The sequence below is a fragment of the Trachypithecus francoisi genome, unplaced genomic scaffold (assembly GCF_009764315.1).
Source record: "Trachypithecus francoisi isolate TF-2019V2 unplaced genomic scaffold, Tfra_2.0 Lachesis_group17, whole genome shotgun sequence".
Taxonomy (NCBI): domain Eukaryota; kingdom Metazoa; phylum Chordata; class Mammalia; order Primates; family Cercopithecidae; genus Trachypithecus; species Trachypithecus francoisi.
The window spans coordinates 93,110,393-93,131,096 of NW_022681462.1; the positions used below are offsets into that span (position 1 = coordinate 93,110,393).

General features: G+C 38.8%; 1 protein-coding gene across 2 annotated transcripts in view; it reads left to right on the forward strand.

Annotated features, from left to right (window-relative positions):
* Positions 1-20,704, forward strand: part of NBAS (NBAS subunit of NRZ tethering complex) — a 426,675-nt gene that overhangs the window by 115,326 nt on the left and 290,645 nt on the right. For both annotated transcript variants that reach the window (XM_033176517.1, XM_033176518.1), the window contains 7 exons: positions 6,449-6,512; positions 8,882-9,075; positions 10,422-10,679; positions 11,399-11,524; positions 15,301-15,452; positions 16,027-16,167; positions 16,422-16,500. In XM_033176517.1, coding sequence (XP_033032408.1) covers positions 6,449-6,512; positions 8,882-9,075; positions 10,422-10,679; positions 11,399-11,524; positions 15,301-15,452; positions 16,027-16,167; positions 16,422-16,500 — 1,014 coding nt within the window. The remainder of the gene's footprint in view (positions 1-6,448; positions 6,513-8,881; positions 9,076-10,421; positions 10,680-11,398; positions 11,525-15,300; positions 15,453-16,026; positions 16,168-16,421; positions 16,501-20,704) is intronic.

A 20,704-nucleotide genomic window follows, 5' to 3' on the forward strand; every position in this document is an offset into this window, starting at 1 on the left:
GCAAATAGGAGAAATATCGCTGAATTCTTTTTCTCAGCAAGGAACATCCCTGAGAAAGAGAATGCGCCCTGAGGATAGGTCGATAGACGGCCCCATTGAGGCGGCCACCTTTTACGGTCAAAGCTGAAGGGATGAAATAAGCCCTGGTCTCCTGTAACACTCCCAGGCTTATTAGGATGAGGAAATTCCCGCCTAATAAATTTTGGTCAGACAGGTTGTCTGCTCTCAAACCCTGTCTCCTGATAAGATGTTATCAATGACAATGTGTGCCCAAAACTTCATTAGCAATTTTGATTTCACCCCATCCTGTGGTCCTGTGATCTCGCCCTGCCTCCACTTGCTTTGTGATATTTTATTACCTTGTGAAGTATAAGGTCTCTGTGACCCACACCCTGTGCATGCACTCCCTCCCCTTTTGAAAATCGCTAATAAAAACTTGCTGGTTTTATGGCTCGGGGAGCATCACGGAACCTGCCGACGTGTGATGTCTTCCCTGGACGCCCAGCTTTAAAATTTCTCTCTCGTACTCTTTCCCTTTATTTCTCAAACCAGCTGAGATGCTTAGGGAAATAGAAAAGAACCCATGATAAATATCGGGAGTGGGAGGCAGGGATTTCATTATATTTAGATTTTAGTGGTAACAAAATTAGCAAATAAAATTCTCAAGTCTAAAGAAAACATTACTTTAGCCATAATAGGTTTTCTGTACAAAATCTATAACTATTCTTAGAACATCTTCCTTTGGGTTATGGCTGTGGTATAAAATGATGGCATTTTAGGCTGTTTTCAGTGATGTGGTAGCATGAATATGTCAGGTGGGGAGGCATGATACCTTACTGAACTCATCATAAGGATCACAGCTGACACTCCTATAACAAAAGACAGATTAACAAGAGAAAAGCATAACACATTTATTTAAAAACAAATGATTTTCCTTGCTAACTTGAAATTGGAATGGAAGATATAAAGAGAAATTTTTACCTTCTCTTCTTGACCAGGCACTATAGGTAGAGATCCAGGAAAGCTCACTTTGTTAAAAAAAAAAAAAAAAAAAAAAAAAATCAAAAAATGTCTTACCTTTCTTTGCTCACCTTTTGTCAGTTGTTCCAGGATTTTGTCTGCAGGTTCCAGAGCAAGTCAGGTGTCTCAGCTGCCCCACGTTGGGTGCCAGAAACTGTTGGGGTGGAAAGGTGTGATACCTCTCCTAACCCATCATAAGACAACACAGCCATCGCTCCTGTAACAAAAGACAGGTTAACGAGAAGCATGACAAATTTATTTAATCAACATTTTACATGACACAGGCACCTTCAGAAGTGAAGACTCTGGTTAAGTGTGGCTCATTCCAGTAATCCCAGCACTTTGGGAGACCTAGGTGGGTGGAATTGCTTGAGCCTAGGAGTTTGGGACCAGCCTGGGCAACATGGTGAGACTTCATCTCTACAAAAAATACCAAGTGGCACGCACCTGTGTTCCCTGCTACTCGGGAGGCTGAGTCAGGAAGATCACCTGAGCCCAGGAGGTCCAGGTTGTAGTGAGCCGTGACCACGCCACTGCACTCCAACCTGGGTGACAGAGAGAAACTTTGTCAAAATTAAATTAAAGAAATAAAGACCCAGGGAAAAGTGTTTTTATGCTTGGTTTTGATGAAGAATGGACAACCTTGTAAAAATAGGATGGGACAAAAGGGTGTGGCCTAATGGTGGTAGACTGAAGGGGAAACCCAGCAAGGCCTGTCTGTCCAGATTCCTTTTGGCTTCTCTGTATAACATCCCCCCCCCTACTGTGAGGCAGGAGCCCTCTGGAATAAGGGTCTTCAAGGGAGAAGGGAGAGAGCGACCTTTTTAGGTTTTAGAGCTTCCTTTGGGGGAGGAGTTCTGGTTTCTGTGATGCACCTCAGGGAAGAAGAATTCTGGTTTCCGTGGCTTGCTTTGGGAGACAAAGAGCGTCTTGAGACAGGAAGGCAAGAGAAGGTCAGAGAGATGATGTTTCTGAGGCCCTTTCAGTTGCCTCAGTTGAAAGTACTCAACATGCCATGCTGTTATACTTTGGGGTATTGTGTTCTGAACCCTAGTAAATACAGAGAAGTGGCATTGAGGTTGCTTCTCGACATGTATTCACGTGGTGCCAGGAGCTTTCTTGTGGTTCATGGGGAGTTTGGTGATCCTGTCCACGGAGCACCAGTTTAGAATGTGTATCAGATGTGGTGACGCATGGCCTTATCCTGATTCTCCTCACACATAGACCCCTGGGGTGGAAGGATGGTAAGTTGATGCTAGCTTCAGTGCACATACATGCTTATTATCAAATTTTCAATGGCTCACACTTCAGGTACTAAAATACAGGCACCTACATATTCATAGCAGCAGTGTTTACAACAGCTAAAAGGTGGAAGCAATGCAGATGTCCATTAGTGGATATATGGAGAAACAAACTGTGGTATATCCATACAGTAGAATATGACTCAGCCACAAAAAGGAACGAAGTGCTGATATGCGCTTCAATGGTAGAAGGACCTTGAGAGTATCATACTAAGCGAAAGACGCTAGACACAAAAGGTCGCATATTTTATGGTTGCATTTATATGAAATATCCAGAATAGGTAAATCCATAGAGATAGAAAGCAGACTGATGGTTCCTGGGGTCCAGGGGAAGAGGGTAAGGGGAGTAACTGCATAATGGGTTGGTGGTTTTGCTTTGGAGCAATAGAAATGTTTTAGAAGTGGATGGATGTGATGGTTTCACAACATGGTAAATGTACTAAGTGCCCCTGAATTGTTCATTTAAAAATGGTTAATTTTACATTATGTGAAGATCACCTCAATAAAAAAGGATATCATTAACGTCCCCCCTAAAAACCCCAAAACAAACAAAAATCAAGTTAATTAAAATCTGCTGTCTCGGACTTATTAAACTGTTTGACTTTTTTGCCCTGAGTAAACTTTGTATTTTCCTAACTCTGTATTTTTGTTCACGTTATGCTTTCAGACTGGAATGTTTTCCTTTATTCATTTTCTGCATCCAAGTCTTATCCAGTCTTAAAAGTACACCGCCATAAGACTTTCTTTGTACCTCTTGAATTCCCTTCATTTTTCTTAAACCCATGCCCCAAATTCTCTGTTCATCCTTTGAAGGCCCCTGGCATTTTTATCTATACGTCTCTTTGGGTAGTTAACAAATGTGATGATCTTGGATTATATTAATTTATATTCATTTATTAGCTCTCTGTGTGCTTGAGTTTTGGGCCTGCAATATCTTTTTTTTTTTTTTTCCCTTTTGTCTCAGCGTCTATTTATTTTCATTTTTTTAGAGATAGGGTGTTGCTTTGTTGCCCAGGCTGGAGTGCAGTGGTGTGATCATAGCTTACTGCAGCCTTGAACTCCTGAGCTCAGTTGATCCTCCTGCCTCAGCGTAGCTGAGGCTACAGAAGTGTGCCACCATGCCTGGCTAATTATTTTTACTTGTTGGGGAGATAGGGTCTTGCTATGTCACCCAGCTAGTCTCAAACTGCTAGCCTCAAGCAGCTCTCCTGCCTTGGCCTTCCGAAGTGCTGGGATTACAGGCGTGAGCCGCCATGCCCGGCCCCGGTGTGTTTTGACTGAACAGAAGAAATCACACTTTTGGGAGGGTATAGGAAGCTTAGTACTATATCAGATAATTTTCCTATAGCTTAGTCATTAGAATTGAATTCTAATTAGAATTCAGTGACTTAAAATTTGGTTGATTTGTTTACTCATTTGACATTTAGCTGCTATGACAGGTGGGCACTGTGATGGATCTGGGAATACAAGGATGAGTATGACAGAGTTCTGGATGCAGAAGAACACATCTTCACCTTGTGTTTAACATCGAATTGACAGGAGATGCCCATTATTTAAGCAATGTTCAGGGAAGAGTCTAGTCCCAAGGTGACTGCAGACTCCGGTTCTAGTGGACGAGTACTGCTTGTTCATGGTGCTCCTTCTTATCATTAGATTTAACGAAGACATGCACACTTTGAATTCTCAAGTGAGAGTTGTTTATTTTTAAAATTTCCTTAAGACTTCCTGTCTTTTTTTTTTTTTTTTTTTTAATTATTGTACTTTAAGTTCTAGGGTACATGTGCATAACGTGCAGGTTTGTTACATATGTATACTTGTGCTCTGTTGGTGTACTGCACCCATCAGCTTGTCCTTTACATCAGATATAACTCCCAATGCAATCCCTCCCCATAATAGGCCCCAGTGTGTGATGTTCCCCTTCCCGAGTCCGAGTGATCTCATTGTTCAGTTCCCACCTGTGAGTGAGAACATGCGGTGTTTGGTTTTCTGTTCTTGTGATAGTTTGCTGAGAATGATGGTTTCCAGCTGCATCCATGTCCCTAGAAAGGACACAAACTCATCCTTTTTTATGGCCTCACAGTATTCCATGGTGTATATGTGCCATATTTTCTTAATCCAGTCTGTCACTGATGGACGTTTGGGTTGATTCCAAGTCTTTGCTATTGTGAATAGTGCTGCAATGAACATACGTGTGCATGTGTCTTTATAGCAGCCTGATTTATAATCCTTTGGGTATATACCCAGTAATGGGATGGCTGGGTCATATGGTACATCTAGTTCTAGATCCTTGAGGAATCGTCATACTGTTTTCCATAATGGTTGAACTAGTTTACAATCCCACCAACAGTGTAAAAGTGTTCCTATTTCTCCACATCCTCTCCAACACCTGTTGTTTCCTGACTTTTTAATGATTGCCATTCTAACTGGTGTGAGATGGTATCTCATTGTGGTTTTGATTTGCATTTCTCTGATGGTCAGTGATGATGAGCATTTTTTCATGTGTCTGTTGGCTGTATGCATGTCTTTTGAGAAATGTCTGTTTGTATCCCTTGCCCACTTTTTGATGGGGTTGTTTGTTTTTTTCTTGTAAATTTGTTTGAGTTCTTTGTGGGTTCTGGATGTTAGTCCTTTGTCAGATGAGTAGATTGCAAAAATGTTCTCCCATTCTGTAGGTTGTTGCCTGTTCACTCTGGTGGTAGTTTCTTTTGCTGTGCAGAAGCTCTTTAGTTTAATTAGATCCCATTTGTCAGTTTTGGCTTTTGTTGCCGTTGCTTTTGGTGTTTTAGTCATGAAGTCCTTGCCCATGATTTCTTGTCAAATTTCATTTTGATCTGTATGTCCTTAAATGTGCCCAAGGCTGAATCATAATTGTTGTTCTTTGAGGGGCCTAAGGTTTTTTATTCTGTATTTCACTTGTGTACTCCAAAATGTAAGTAGGAAGGTACATGTGCCACGTAAATACGTGGTGGCATGCGTGTGATTGGAGTATATAGTACTGGTGATTTTGAGGCATTGAAAAATTATCAAGTGCCTTAAAATGACCAAATAAAGTTTCAGTTTAGTTGACTGTTTTCAATAATATGTACCTTATTTTTTTTACACGATTTTTTGAAACTTAGTCATCTTTTCCTATGATTAAGTAAGCCAGGACACTCCATTTCTTCCCTCAGTATATAAATTGCCTTTTATGGTAATGTTTTCTTCTGATTAAGTTTAAAGACTGTCTTCTGTTCTCAAAGTCTGCTCTGAGTGATGTACCATAGTAGTGGAGAACAGGAAGTTCTTCCAGGCTGTGGAAAGAAATAGCTCTGAGGTGTGAGCCATTGAAACATTGATAGTAAAGATGTATGTGTATTTTGTTGTATTAGATGAAAAAGCACAGTTTTTTGACTTACGTATAACAACACTTTTTTTAGATTTCAGATTTCAAATAAGTACCCCAACTATTTTTTTTACTTTTGCCCATACTGTTATAATTCCGGAGACTAAGAAGTGAACACTAAGCCAAGAGGGTGCCAGGTAATGGCTTATTCTCAAATTGATATTTGAGAGATATTGATGTGCTGTTATATTCTCAAAGATGAGCATGACATCATATTGCCCTAAGATTACGGTATGAATGCATTCATTTTTAGGACTGCATGGTTATATTTTTTTAACCCGGTAAATTCTTAGTCATAAAAAGGACTAGGAGATAACATGAAGGTTGCCTAGTCAAGTCTCAAAGCTTTGAAAATCAAAGCCTGGAGAGGTTGCTCAGTTTATAAGTGGCTGGGATAAGACCTGTATCCAGGCCAGTGTTTATTCATCACGTGTGCATGTGTATAGAATGAATTCTTAGTGTATTTTGCTTTCATATGTATTGGTGGTATACTTGGTATCCTATTGTTCATATGCATATGCTGTATTCTTCATAAATTGAGTCATAATATGTACATGTGCACATTTTAAGTGTAAGAACAATTGCTTTTCCAGACTATCATGGCAAGAAATAGATTTCAGTTAGTTGTAATTGAGAGATCAAGGGAAAGCATCATCTCTTTATTTGAAAAAGTCCACAGTTCTTGATGATTTTCATATAATTTTCTTACATAGTTGACTCAGGAAGTCATTATTTTCATATTTAGCCAGGCTATGATGACCTTAATCCTGATTGGAGGCTCTCTACTGAGAAGAGAAAAAAAGTCAAAGGTGAGTTGTATGAAATATGATAATTGAAACCTTAAGATACTCCTGTTATTATACAAGATGCTCTTTGGATGATATAAAAAATCTCTAGATACTTTTGCTACACTTTGGAAGAAACATCAAGATTTCGTAGAGTTGGGTCAAGGCAACAGATCCAGTTTTCTGATGGTCAGGCTTTCCTAAAAGGTAGGTCAGGGCCTGGGTTATGTAGCATGGCTCTCCTGCCAGGAGCCAGCATTGAGATGGTACACTGAGCTCAACGCTTAGAGGCCTGCTCCTTTTCAGATGCTCTTGGGTAAGATCACAGAGAAAGATTCATCAAAGAAGAAACACTGAGTAAACTTATCTCTGCCAGTTGGGGGTAATTAGGGTTAGGTTGGTGAGGCTTTCTTTGTTTTTGCATACATTTCCATGTTTTAAGGAAAAAATTTCATTTTTACAGTGAGCGTATATTGCTTTTATAAATAAAAATCAAGATTTACATTTAAATAATAGTAATAATTGTCATTTAATTGCTAGATTAAAGCAGAGATATTTTAAAATCCTGTAGGGGTTACTTTTGAGGGTTTTTTTTACTTTTAGTTCTTGACTTTTTTATTTTTCTTTAGGTGAAACTTTCTAAGTTAAATCTGTGATGAATTTCTAAGTGTCTTCTGTAAAATCAGTGATAGTTACAAGGTTCAGGGTCTGTATTACTATATATTTTTAGGCCGGCACGGTGGCTCATGCCTGCATTTTGGGAGGCCAAGGCAGGTGGATCACCCACGGTCAAGAGTTCAAGACCAGTCGGGCCAACATGGTGAAACCCTGTCTCTACTGGAAATACAAAAATTAGCCAGGCATGGTGGTGCACACCTGTAATCCCAGATACTCGGGAGGCTGAGGCAGGATAATCGCTTTAACCTGGGAAGCGGAGGTTGCAGTGAACTGAGATCACTCCACTGCACTCCAGCCTGGGCGACAGAGCAAAAGTTCATCTCAAAAAAAAAAAAAAAAAAAAAAATGCTTTTAGTTCACATTTAAAGAAGATTAAAAATATTGATTAATATTATGCATCAGGTTCCATGCTTTGAATTATCTGCTTTAGTTAAATAATCATCCAAAATATTCATCCAAACGTATTTTTGAGGAAAAGAATTTTATTTTAGTGATTTGCTCCTCTTTCTTTCTACTTCACACTTAGTGATAAGCCCCAGGAACTCTGCCTTTCACATTTTCTTGAAATTCCTTATTTACATGGATTGTCTTAAGCTTACTTGGGAAAAAAGTGTTGTTAGAGCTCTTTATTTTCCTTAAAATAATGAGTCTCGTGGTTCTGAATTCCATATTTAAAATCTCTTCTAGTGTAATGTTTAAATATGTTGTTAAATTTATGGTTTATTTTTACCTTTAAACCATATCATATGTTTTGTATAACAGATGATGTTCAAAAATGTACAATAAAATTATAATAAATATGGCATTGCCTTTTGAATACCTTAGTTTGGTGAACCATAATTCCTTTTCTTTTCTTTTTCTTTTTTTTTTGGCAGAGTCTCGCTCTGTCACCCAGGCTGGAGTGCAGTGGCACCATCTCGGCTCACTGCAACCTCCACTTCCCGGGTTCAAGTGATTCTCCTGCCTCAGCCTCCCCAGTAGTTGGAACTACAGGCATGCGCCACCATGCCTGGCTAATTTTTGTATTTTTAATACAGATGGGGTTTCACCATATTGGCCAGGCTTGTCTCAAACTCCTGACCTCGTAATCTGCCCACCTCAGCCTCCCAAAGTGCTGGGATTACAGGCATGAACGACTGCGTCTGGCCCATAATTCATTTTCATTTCTAAAGATTCTTTGCTAGCCATACATTTTTTTTTTCCTCTCTGATTAGTTATAAGTTTAAGAGGAAATCAGCACTGGAAACTATTACATATCTGTCTTATATTTTTCTAAAGGGTATATTTCTCTCAGTGTTTGTCTGAAAGTGGTATATGTACATTTTTCAAAACATTATATTACCTTCATGTATGCACACCTGGTACACACCTGCCTTTCAACTTAGGTTGAAAGTGGTGACACATCTCTCTCCTGAGTATATTCTTGAGATGAAAGACCCTAGTTTACTTGCCTTTGTATCCTTAGAGCTTTAGACCTAGACTGACAAATTGTTGGCACCCAATTTGTCAAGTGAATTACCATTTTATACCTCGTAGAGTAAAATTTTGAGGATGACTTACATTTTAATTTTTCTTATTTTTTTCTTATTTACCATACCATTAAGGGCCAAATAACATAGGTAAATTTGGTTTTAAAATTGATTCTTATACTAAATATTTTGAATTTACACCACATTAGCAGATGCATTTGTATTGATTTGTTTTTCCCTTGTTAGATAAAGAGTCCTTTTACCCACTGATAGATGTCAATTGGTGGGCAGACAGTGCAGTGACTTTAGCTCGATGCTCTGGTGCTTTAACTGTTTCGTCGGTGAAAACTTTGAAGAATTTACTGGGAAAATCCTGTGAGTGGTTTGAACCATCACCTCAAGTCACTGCTACCCATGATGGGGGATTTTTAAGTTTGGAGGTAAGGCTTTTTCCCCTTTATTTGAGAATAGTTATATATTTACCCCCAAATTTAAATATCTGGTTTTTATTTGAGTTGTCTTATTATCTTGTCTTTAAAAACAAAAATCTGTGATTGGAATCAGGTACTGGTTGCAGTATAAAAAATTCGTTTTTTAGTGAATAAAAAATTGTAATTTAAGATAATGAAGAAAATTTGTTGTCATTTTGCTTTGTATAAAGTATTTCTTTTTCACTGAAATGATAGATTTTTTCTCCCCTGGATTAGTCATTTTAAAATGTAGAATGGTATCACTACCTAAGAAAAATACTCTAACCTATTTCTAAAAAGCATGGCAACTTAAAGTTTTTGATTCTTTTAGTAAGGAAACTTGTTTATCATGACAAAAGACTTGAAAATAGAGGCTAGTTCTTTAAAGTTATCTTTTGGTCATTTCAAAATTGTATTTTAAGTCTTTCAAGGGTAACAACCTTTAATAGCTTTCACTTTAGCAATGCAGATTGACGTGTTTTTTACTCTGAAGTTTGTTTTGGAGTCTAAAGATGTTCCTTAAAGAAAACTATGACTTAAAATCTAAGCCAGCTCTGTTAAGTCTGAATGAAAGTTACCTTGAACAGCCAGGCTTTCAGACTCAGAACTTAGAGAAGCTGTTAGACATTTTTATAAAGGGGTGAGGGAGAGCTATTCTTGGTAAAGCAAATGTAAGTACCTTTATGTTCATTCTCCGAGGAGATGAAAACAGATCATCAAATTATCAGGTACAAGACCTGATAATTATAAGTACAAGAGCATGTTAATGACCTGTTATTAAAACAGGCTTTAGACTGGGCACAGTGGCTCACACCTCTAATCCCAGCACTTCGGGAGGCCAAGGCGGGTGGATCACTTAAGGTCAGGAATTTGTGACCAGCCTGGCCAACATGGTGAAACCCCATCTCTAGTAAAAATACAAAAATTGGCCGGGTGTGGTGGTGGGTGTCTGTAATCCCAGCTACTCGGGAGGCTGAGGCAGGAGAATCATTTGAATCTGGGAGGCGGAGGTTGCGGTTGGCTGAGATCGCGCCACTGCATTCCAGCCTGGGTGACAAAGCAAGACTCCATCTCAAAGAAAAAAAAAAAACGGGCTTTAGTTTAGAAGATTTGGAGCTGATAATGTATGTGCATATTTCTGGAGCTGATGTATATAATGCTTGCTGTAAGGTTCCTTTGAGTTTCATTGTTAATCTTGATCACATAACTGATTTAATGAATCAAACCAGCTTAGATTTAGAAATTTTTTTTCATTAATTCTAAAAAGTTATTCTTTGTTCCTTACCATTAATTTCAAATCTCCTTTTTCAATTTAGTGTGAGATTAAACTTGCCCCCAAACGATCTCGTTTGGAGACTAGGGCTGGAGAAGAAGATGAAGGAGAAGAAGATTCTGATTCTGATCATGAAATATCTGCCAAGGCTCGCTACTTTGGTTATATAAAACAGGGCCTTTACTTGGTGACTGAAATGGAGCGATTTGCACCAGCACGGAAACGCCCACGAACCATTACTAAAAACTACCGCCTTGTGAGTTTGCGCTCCACGACACCGGAGGAACTTTATCAGAGGAAGGTGAGACAGTAGCGTACTACTACCCAAGTTTGAAGTCATCAAGCTTTTCTTTTATTGGGAAAAAGTTAATTTTTTAATAAAAGAGAAAATTTCAAGAGGGATGTTGGATCATTGACATGTTAAAAATAGCAGTTCTATAAAGCTTTTTAAAATAATGGTAATCTTTGTACCTAAGTAATCAAAATCAAAACCATGGATAAAAGTTGAATTCACTTAGACTGATTATCCACTTGGTGGCTTAACTCATTTCTTTGCTACCCTTCATGTGGCCTTCAGCTCTCCCTTTATCTGTGTTTAAATCAGCTATCTACAGAGGGTGAAGGAAGAAATGCAGACTTGCTTTCTAGTCCAGGACTTGCTTGGGAAGCCGAGGTGACCAGCACTGTGTGTTTACATGATTTGTGCTGTTCTTGCAATGTCATGGTAGGAGCTCTGGACTAGAAGTCAGGTTGTTCCATGGTTGTCTTGGTTTTGCCATTGTTTTACTCTAAAATGAGAGCTTTGCACCTTTTATCTTTCATCTTTCTGTTAAAGTCCTGAAAGAAACACGAGATCCTTCTGCTCCTCAATATGTCTGTGAGCTTCTCGTGCCACAGTGCACAGGAATTAATGACATGCTGGATAGGTCCAAGGGATTATCATCATTCATTGTATCATCATCGGGACCCTGTGGATAATTCAGTCATGTAACATTCCTGTCTTCGTGTTTTTATCTGAAGATTGAAAGTGAAGAGTATGAGGAAGCCTTGTCCTTGGCTCATACCTATGGCCTGGATACTGACCTCGTATATCAGAGGCAGTGGAGGAAGTCAGTGGTCAACGTTGCTTCAATTCAGAATTATTTGGTATGTGTAAATATTTTGGAATGTGGTAAAATGTATATTCATATAGTATCTTTTGTTTATAGGGCTTCATTTTAGAGAACTTTACATTGCTGACTTTTCTGTAATACAGTCAATGAAGTACAATTTTCTCATCTGGAAAAATGGTCTTTTTGTTAGATTTTATTGCCCCTGCAACTGGTCTTTGATGCTGAATACATGTGAACAAATATTCACCAATAAACCAGCTGACTACATGATTTTGGCCTAACGTTTTCTTTCCTGTACCACAATCACTTCTCTTTACCTGCATTAGTCAAGAGCTAGTCAGGTGCCAGAAACCACACAGTAATTTAAACCGGGAAATTTACAATATGCAGAATTATTTTCTAGTAACCAGAAATGAACTATAAAGGATGTGAAGATAACGCTAAGGAATACCCTAGGGCTGAAGGGACGTATCCATGGAGGGAATGAACTTGGAAGGGAAGCCCCTCCCCTAGGCTGGGATTCAGACCCATTGGGCCAGGAGTGGTTGCAGCATGTAGGATGGAAGAGAAGTTCTCTGGGTTGCCTTGAGCCAGGGCTGGTCCACAGTTGCCAAGGTTGGCAGTCGGGGAGATACGGGATGGATAGGAAAGCTGGACGCCTGCTTCTGGGGGGCCACTGAGCTGAGGATGGGGGCCAGAAGACCCCAGGGACTATCCAGCAGGAAACCCCTACCAGCATGCATGTGGCTCAAGGCTGGTAGATAATTAAGGAATCATGGCCAAGACTGGCAAGAAAAAACTGTCTCCTCCTATAGGCAGCCTTACTGTAGCTTCCAGTCTGGGAAGCTTCTCTCTTTGGTGCGTGGGAGATTCACTAGAAAACAGTCTGCCCACGAGAGTGCCACTGAAACTCAGTGGGAGGGTGTTAACAGAGGGAGGAAGCGGGGAAGTAAGTGCCACTTGATGTCCCACACATGCCTTGTTGGTGGCCAAGCCATAGGAGCAAGAAGAAAAGAACCAAAGCACATCAGGACTAGAAAGCAGAGCCTCTTCTTTTGCAGTGGCCCTCCAGCACCCAGAGCTTAATATTGTGTCAACTGCAAATGAGATATGCTATCACAGAGCTGGCTTTGAGGGGAAATTTGGAGCTGAGAGGCAATAAATAGGTAACATATATGAAAACTGCCAAATACGCCTGTTTAAAACTTAAGTCTCAAAATGGGATACTTCCTGTTACCTGCCTCCCGTAGTTAAGATTAATATGCAGTCTTGTCTCAATTAGTTTTAGCCGCTGCAACAAAAATATCAGACTATGTGATTTCAACAGCAGAAATTTATTTCTCACAGTTCTAGAAGCTGGGAAGTGCAAAATCAAGGTGTTGACCAATTTCATTCCTGGTGAGAGCACTCTCCTGGGTTGCAGATGGATTTCTTTCTTGCTGTGTCCTTATATGGCAGAGAGCAGAGAGAGAGGCAGCAAGCTGTCTCCTGCCTCCGCTTGTGAGGACACCAGTCCTGTCATGGGGCCTCCACTCTCATGACCTGATTGCTTTCTGAAGGTCTCATTTCCAAACATCATCACTCTGGGAATTAGTTTTTTAACATGTGAATTTTGGAGGACACATTGATTTCACAGCAAGCCTGTATGTTTTAACCTTTGGCATCTTTGTAAGAAAGACTTATAGTTAGACTCATGGCATACTTTAAAAATGTTGGGACTTCTGATCCTAACATGTAGAAAGGAAAATACCTTTACACTGTGGAAGATTGTGGGAAACACTGGGAAAATTTCATGATGATTATTTCCCTAAAAGTTTTGTACATTAGTAATTAAAAGTAAAAATATAACATGAAAAAGTTGTATGGAAGAAGATGATGCATCAGCCAAACAGGATGATAAACTTAACATTAATACAAGCAAGATATCAGAGGTGAAAGAGCATGAGAGGTAATGAAATGGAAGAAGACAAAGTTACTTGTATTTTCTTTAGAAAATCAAAACACTAATTCTGTATTATTTTTCTTTCTTGTTTTGTAATCTAAGACAATGAGCTCATGAGTTCATGTATATCTTTTTCTGGGATACAGTAAAGGACAGTTTTTATCTCTGAAGGAGTTGAGGGATGTTAAGAGAGACAAAACAAGTACTTTTCTGGGGAGGGAAATATTTTGTTTAGCTAAATAAATAGCCAATTAAGAGCAAGAGCACTATGCTGGGGACTGTGAAGGAGTACAGGACAGGCATAAATGTGACTTTTGCTCATAGGGAGCGTATTTTTTTTTTTTTTTTTGAGATGGAGTTTCACTCTTTTTGCCCAGGCTGGAGTGCAACGGTACTATCTCTGCTCACTGCAACTTCCGCCTCCCTGGTTCAAGTGATTCTCCTACTTCAGCCTCCCGAGTAGCTTGGGACTGCAGGCATACAATACCACACCTGGCTAATTTTTGTATTTTTAGTAGAGATAGAGGTTCACCATATTGAATATAACTGACCATATAAATAGATTTCAGATAAAACTCCAGAAACCCAGTGAAGGTAGTGATTATTATTATAGATCTGGTAGTGATGGAAGGCTTTATATAGTGAAGATGTTTGGAGCAGGGATTTGGAAGGATTTAAAGTAGACCTTCTTGAGTGAGAAGGAAGGAAGACATTCTTAACAGGACAGATGGTATGAACGAATGAAAAGACATTGAGCATGATTTATGAGGCCCGTGACTAAATCTGTTTTATTCACTGCTGTCTTTCCATGTCTACTTCAGTGCCTGGTATGCAGTAGCTGCCCAGTAAACATTTTGTGGATAAATGAGCTCTGTACATCAACCAGTTTGCTGGCACTGATATTTGACAATAGTGAATGTTGGGAAATATGATTAAAAATATATATTGATTTGGGTTCAGGAGGATGTGGAAAGCTTTTGATGACTTAGGCACTTATCTACTGTTGTGGATTTCTGACTGTGGAAGCACAGAGGAAGATGGTGTAGAGAGGATTGGAGTGGAAGGAAGGTAGGAAACCTTGCTCAGAGCAGGGGACTCCTGCAGTGTCCTGGATATTTTGTGTTGATGGTTTAGACTGGTATGGAGGCTGCAGCTGTGGAAAAGGGAAAGTGAATTAATAAGAGACATTTGAAGAAAGAACTGATGGGAGGCAATATATAAAGGATCCTAGGGAATGAGTCAAATATTAATTGAAATTTGTAACCATAATAGCTCTTTCTAGGAAGAGGGCAAGTCGGGGATTTTGAATGGAGTTGGAGGAAGCAGTTGGGAGGGAGGAATAGGACCTGGATCTTTCCAAAAAACAGCATATCATGACTTTTTATGATTAAGTTATTGACACCCTGGGATATATCTCACGGTCAAATAAATACAAAACTTTGATGGGCTCATTTGTTAAAAGTTAAACATGCTTATTAATTATGGCAGAATGTATCTTCTCTTTCTGCCTTATTACCTACTCTATTATACAGCCACAGTGCAAACCAAAGGCAATTAGAAAAGTTAGGAGAAAACGTTTTATATTACCAAAAATGAGTCCTGAGCTTTCTGTTTCTGTATGCTCACACTCTAATGTAGCTCATTAGAGGAAGAAAGCAAGCAGGTAAACTCACACTCCCTGCATCCAGTTGTAATCACCATTAGGGAATTGGCTGCCTTTCTTTTGAGTTCCTCTAGCAGCTCCCTGTGGCCAAGGTCCTAAATAGCTGTAATACATTAGATATAGCTTTACAATTCTGAAGGCAGGTGTATTGTGTTGTGAGATGTCATGGATTCTTTAATTCCTCTGTTTCTTCTTTTATATCCAGAGTAAAATAAAGAAGCGATCCTGGGTTCTCCATGAGTGTTTGGAAAGAGTTCCTGAAAATGTGGATGCTGCGAAAGAACTGCTTCAGTATGGATTAAAAGGCACAGACCTGGAGGCTCTTTTAGCAATAGGGAAAGGAGCAGATGATGGCAGGTTGGTTATGGAAGGAATTGGATTCAAAGTAAAGGTGACTTTGTGAGAACTTTTGTACTGAGACATTGGACTGGGTAAACTTTTCTTTAAGTTATTCTGTACTGAAGCAGTTGCTTTTGATCAATACTTTCTTATCTGAAGTCATTGCTCATCAGGCATTTGGGACTTTTTAAAAAATATAAATATGAGAATATATCTGAGAAGTAAATAATTAAAATGAGACTGACATTATTACCATTTGAAGATCTTAAGAAGAAGTGATTCAAATAGCAAACTTTGGACATTTTCTGCATAGGCTGCTTTACCTTGAATGAATGTAACCCCACATCTCTTCCTAAATAGTTTTCATTTTCATGATTTTTAGATGTCTATTTGTGATAATTACTGATGACTTTTTGCCCATCTGTGGATATAATGAATGATCACTTTGTTTACAATGGCAAAAGTTTTTTTCAAACACTTCCTTCTGTTTTTGTGGAGATCAGTAATTAAATCAGTCAAAATAGGAGAAAGCTTTTCACAGCATGTAGTTTTTAAAAATGATGAAAATATGTTTGTTCTTTTATACTTGCAGATTTACATTACCTGGTGAAGTAGACATTGACAATATCTCCTACGAAGAGCTTTCACCACCTGATGAAGAGCCTGCCAAGAATAAAAAGGAGAAGGAGCTCAAGAAGAGACAAGAACTACTGAAATTAGTGAACTTTTCCAAGTAAATGATTTGTTACTGTTCATTTGATACTTTCTTTAAAATAGTCATTGCAGTGTGTTCCTTACTAGTGTAGTCATTAGTCCAAATTATTTCAGCAACTTAAATCAAATATACTTACTATTATCTTACCCTTGTGCTTTTCTGAACTGTTTCATGAGTTTTGGGCTCAGTGGAGTATTAATCATTTTCATTGTAACTCCTAGAGAAATAATTCTGTGTAAATATAAGTGGCCTAATACAGTTATTCAAAACAGGTTGACACTGGAACAAAAGGAACTTTGCCGTTGTAGAAGGAAATTATTAACCTACTTAGATCGACTTGCAACATATGAGGTAAGGAATAATTTTTATCGAACCAATTGTGTTCATTTTATCTGTCATTATAAATGCTATGGCTGCCCTAATATCGGATATTTTTGGTCTTTAGAACTATTTCTCTGGGAAAAATTGATTTCTTATAGAAGCAGGTTCTCTTATATACTAGTTTTGGTAAAAATTAGAGATTGCGAAAGCCAGAAGTTGTTTTGTTAGACTAGGGAATACAAGTGCCTTAGCCATTTTAGTGCGTTTGTGTTTCTAGATTTATAATCTTTTTCATTTACTTTTATATTTTGATTTTAAGATAATGGCATATAACTCTTTTCCATACCAGATTTCAGTATATACTAGGTTTTAATGTGAATATTTCTGACTCATTTTATTTTAATGATTTTTTTTTTGAGATGGGGTCTCACTCTGTTGCCCAGGCTGGAGTACAGTGGCATGATCTCAGCTCACTGCAACCTCCACCTTTTGGGTTCAAGCGATTCTCATCCCTTAGCCTCCTCAGTAGCTGAAACTACAGGCGCATGCCACCAAACACGTCTAATTTTTGTGTTTTTTTAGAGACGGGGTTTTGCCACGTTGCCCAGTCTGGTTTTAAACTCCCGGACTCGAGCAATCTGCCTGCCTCGGCCTCGCAAAGTGCTAGGATTATAGGTGTGAGCCACTACGCCTGGCCTATTTTAATTATTTGTTAGTGGGTTGAATTTACTTGATTCACCTTTGCTCCTAATTAGGGCTGAAGTTAGATATTTGAGCTTAAATACTTCACATTTGGGTCTTCAGGGACACAAACATAGATGTCCCCATCTTGGGCATTTCAGTAGCACTCTGTAGTTTAAGACCAACTTACATATTGTTAAAAGTGTAAGTGGAAGTCAGCCACATTTCAGTAAATATACGTAGGTTAGATTGCTTTCTTACATGACTCTTGTAGCTGAAGTTCTCCAGATTTTAAGGTAAGTTTTTCATTTTAAAGTTTGACTTCACTTGGAGGTTACTTTCTTAGTCTGTGTTCTGCCTCCCTTTTGTGTGTGTGCCCCTCGGCTCTTGGCACTGGCACACAGTAGGCACTGTATGTTACATCTGATAATGTGATGCTTGTCCCAAGAACATCTGACCATGTAGGCAAATGCAGAAGCCTTCGATTCCCTCATCCTGCTAATATAATTGAAATGTTTTTAAACAAAATACTGAAAGAGGGCTGTGGTTATTAAAAAAAATTGGTAATGACTATATCATTACCATTTATCATTGCAAACAAGTTACGAAACATTCTTAGTAGTTTCATTTATAGATACAGTTAGTTTGGCTGTTGGATGATCACATTACTTTAAAACACATCATGTTGATATGCCTGAGTTCTGTGATGTTTTGAGGTAATATATTAAAGCCAGTTGTGAATTGCAGAAGTCTGTACAGATACAATTATTTTCATACTTAGCCCTAGTTTCTCTAATGATATCTTTTTTAAAAAGTGCCTAAAATGTTCAGTTTGACTATCCAGTTAATTTTTTTCACTATTTTTTATTTTTTAATTGCTATTCCCTATATGACAGTAGTAAGTATATTTATTATTATACTGTAACAGTAACATTTAAAGTATTTGTTGAGCTTACTGTTTTTAGAGAATTCAGCAAAATTCTTGAAAAGTAGGTGAATTTGATGAATTTCACTGTTAAAAGTTAGTAATGAAAATATTCAGATATAATAGCTAACTATTAGATAGTAGTAGAGATTGGCATTGCATTTTAATCACAGGACATGGCTTCTTTTATTAATACTGTGATAAATGAGATAAAAATGAATTCATTTAAATTTGACATGAGTGCCTCCTCAATGCAAGATATTGTGCCATTGCGAGAGGTAGAGAAAGGAACAAGGAATGGTCTTCATGGAGTTCACATTGTATAGGCATTAAATGCTGATAAGAAAGGTATGGAGAATTGATGAGGGAACATAATGAAGAAAAATGTCAAATTCTTCCTGGGGATGTCTGAGACGACTCCACATAGGAAGTAATAGCTAGCCTTTCACAAAAGGAAGGCAGATTTCAGGGGCTAGGGAGGACCATGAGGGGGACGTTAGAATGCAGTCTCCTTACAGTTAGAGATTTGTCTTGTTTGCTGCTGTGTCTCTGAGCTCTGAATGGTTCCTGGCTCATTGAAGGGTTCAGTAAATATTTGTTGCAAGAACCAGTAGGTAGGAGAATACCCTTAAGAAATACCAACACATTCTTTTGAGCACTTAACTATTTGTCAGCCGTTGTCTTATGAGATGGGTACTATCATCTTCTCAGTTTTATGGATATGAAAACTGAGGCTTAGAGAAGGTAAGTAATTTGTCCAAATAAATAAGAAGCAAGGATTTGTAATCAGGTCTCTCTGGTGGGTAGCCCATGCTGATAATCAGTGTGCCGTGTAATGGCCCAGTGGCATGAAAGCAAGTGTCATGCTGTTGAGTAAGTAAGCTAGTCAGGGTACAGGATGGGGAACGTGAGGGGTGGCACAGAACAAAGGTGGGAAGTATGGTTAGAATAGTTTGTGGTCATGTTTGGAAGGGTCTCCTGCCATGTAAGTAGTTGAATTGAATTTTTGTCAGAGGTTGGGCGTGTTTAGGAAAGAACAAAAAGGAGAGGAGAGGAGAGGAGACTGTGGCTGTGGGCCACCCTTTGAAGAAGTTTTACCGTGAAGAGGGGCAGAGAAGATGGTGGTATCTATAGCAGGTGTTTAGAATAGAAGGAAGAAGTATTGTTTTTATATTACTGGGAATGAATAGTAGAGGGTGAGGAGGACTTTATGGAACAAAAGAAAGAGGGGATACTTGCTTGGTTATAGAAGTGGAGTAGAAATGGGATCCAGGGCATCGGTGGGATTTTGAGGCTTTTTAGGAGCAGAGATATGTTTCTTTCTGCTGTAACTGGAAGGAAGGAAAATCTTATTACAGATACAAGTAGGTTTGTAGTTTTGGTGAGTTGGAAAAATGAGGAATTTCTCATCTAATAGTGTCCACAAAAGGCGAGGTTTTCAGCTGAGAACAGGGGCTGAGGAATAGGGTGTTGGAAGTCTGGAAAGAATGACAGTTGTGGAAGAGTTCCTAACAGAGACTAGGAAATAAAACTTCTTCGGGAAATGTAGTAGCGTTGATGAGCAGCACTCATTATCTGTTTGAATCGTGTTGCCTTGAATTTATCAATTTTTTAGCTTTTTATTATAAAAAACTTCAGTCACTTAAAGAAGTATAGAGAAGAGTGGTGTGATGAGCCCGATGTACCCATTGCTCAGCACCGACCATTTTCAGCATGCGCCAGTTATGTGTGTCTTTTATTCTCCATTTTTCTACTCTTGCCTTCCCCTTTTCACTGAATATTTTAAAGCAAAGCCCGTATATCTTATTTCACTCTTAAATATTTAGGTATGTATGTCTAAGAAGGACTTAAAAAACTGGAACCACAATGATATGATTATTTCTAACAAAACTAGTAGTAATTCCCTAGTAACATCTGATACTCACTTTATCTTCAGATTTTCCTGGTGCTTTTTTTTTTTTTTTTTTTTTTTTTTGCATTGGTTCATTTGAATGAGGATCCAAGCAAGGTTGAGGTTTTGAAATTAAAATGGGAACTGTCAGCTTGGTTTCGTGACTTATCTTCAGTGACTTCATAGCTTGTGTTCAGGGATCATAGCTGGGTTTGACTGGTTAGGGGATGATTTGCTGGATGAGTGCAATAAAGGGAAAGAGGCCAGGGATTAAGAAGCCCTTTTATAGCTGTGGACCAGGCACTTTAAGCTGATTAGAAGGAATGAGGGACTTTGAGGGGAAATGGAAAGTGAACAAAGAAGTAGAGTGAGTGGAAGCCTCTGTGAGGTTGAGGAGTAGTTGAAATGCTACTTAGTGTGTGAGTAGGAAGATGAGGCATGGTAATCACAGAGTCGGGGCTAGACATTGACGTGTTTCACACAGTGTCTTGATGATGATAGACATCCAGGGTTTTGTGACAGGATGTGTAACTGAGATGAAATAGAGGAAATAATTGTCATGCATGAGGAGTCAAGGAACTGAGAGCTTTTTTTGTGAAACAGGGTCTTGCTCTGTTGCCCAGGCTGGAGTGTAGTGGCACAATGATAGGTCACTGCACTCTTGACTTCCTGGGCTCAAGCTGTTCTCCCATCTCAGTCTCCCAGGTAGCTGGGACTACAGATACATGGCACCATGC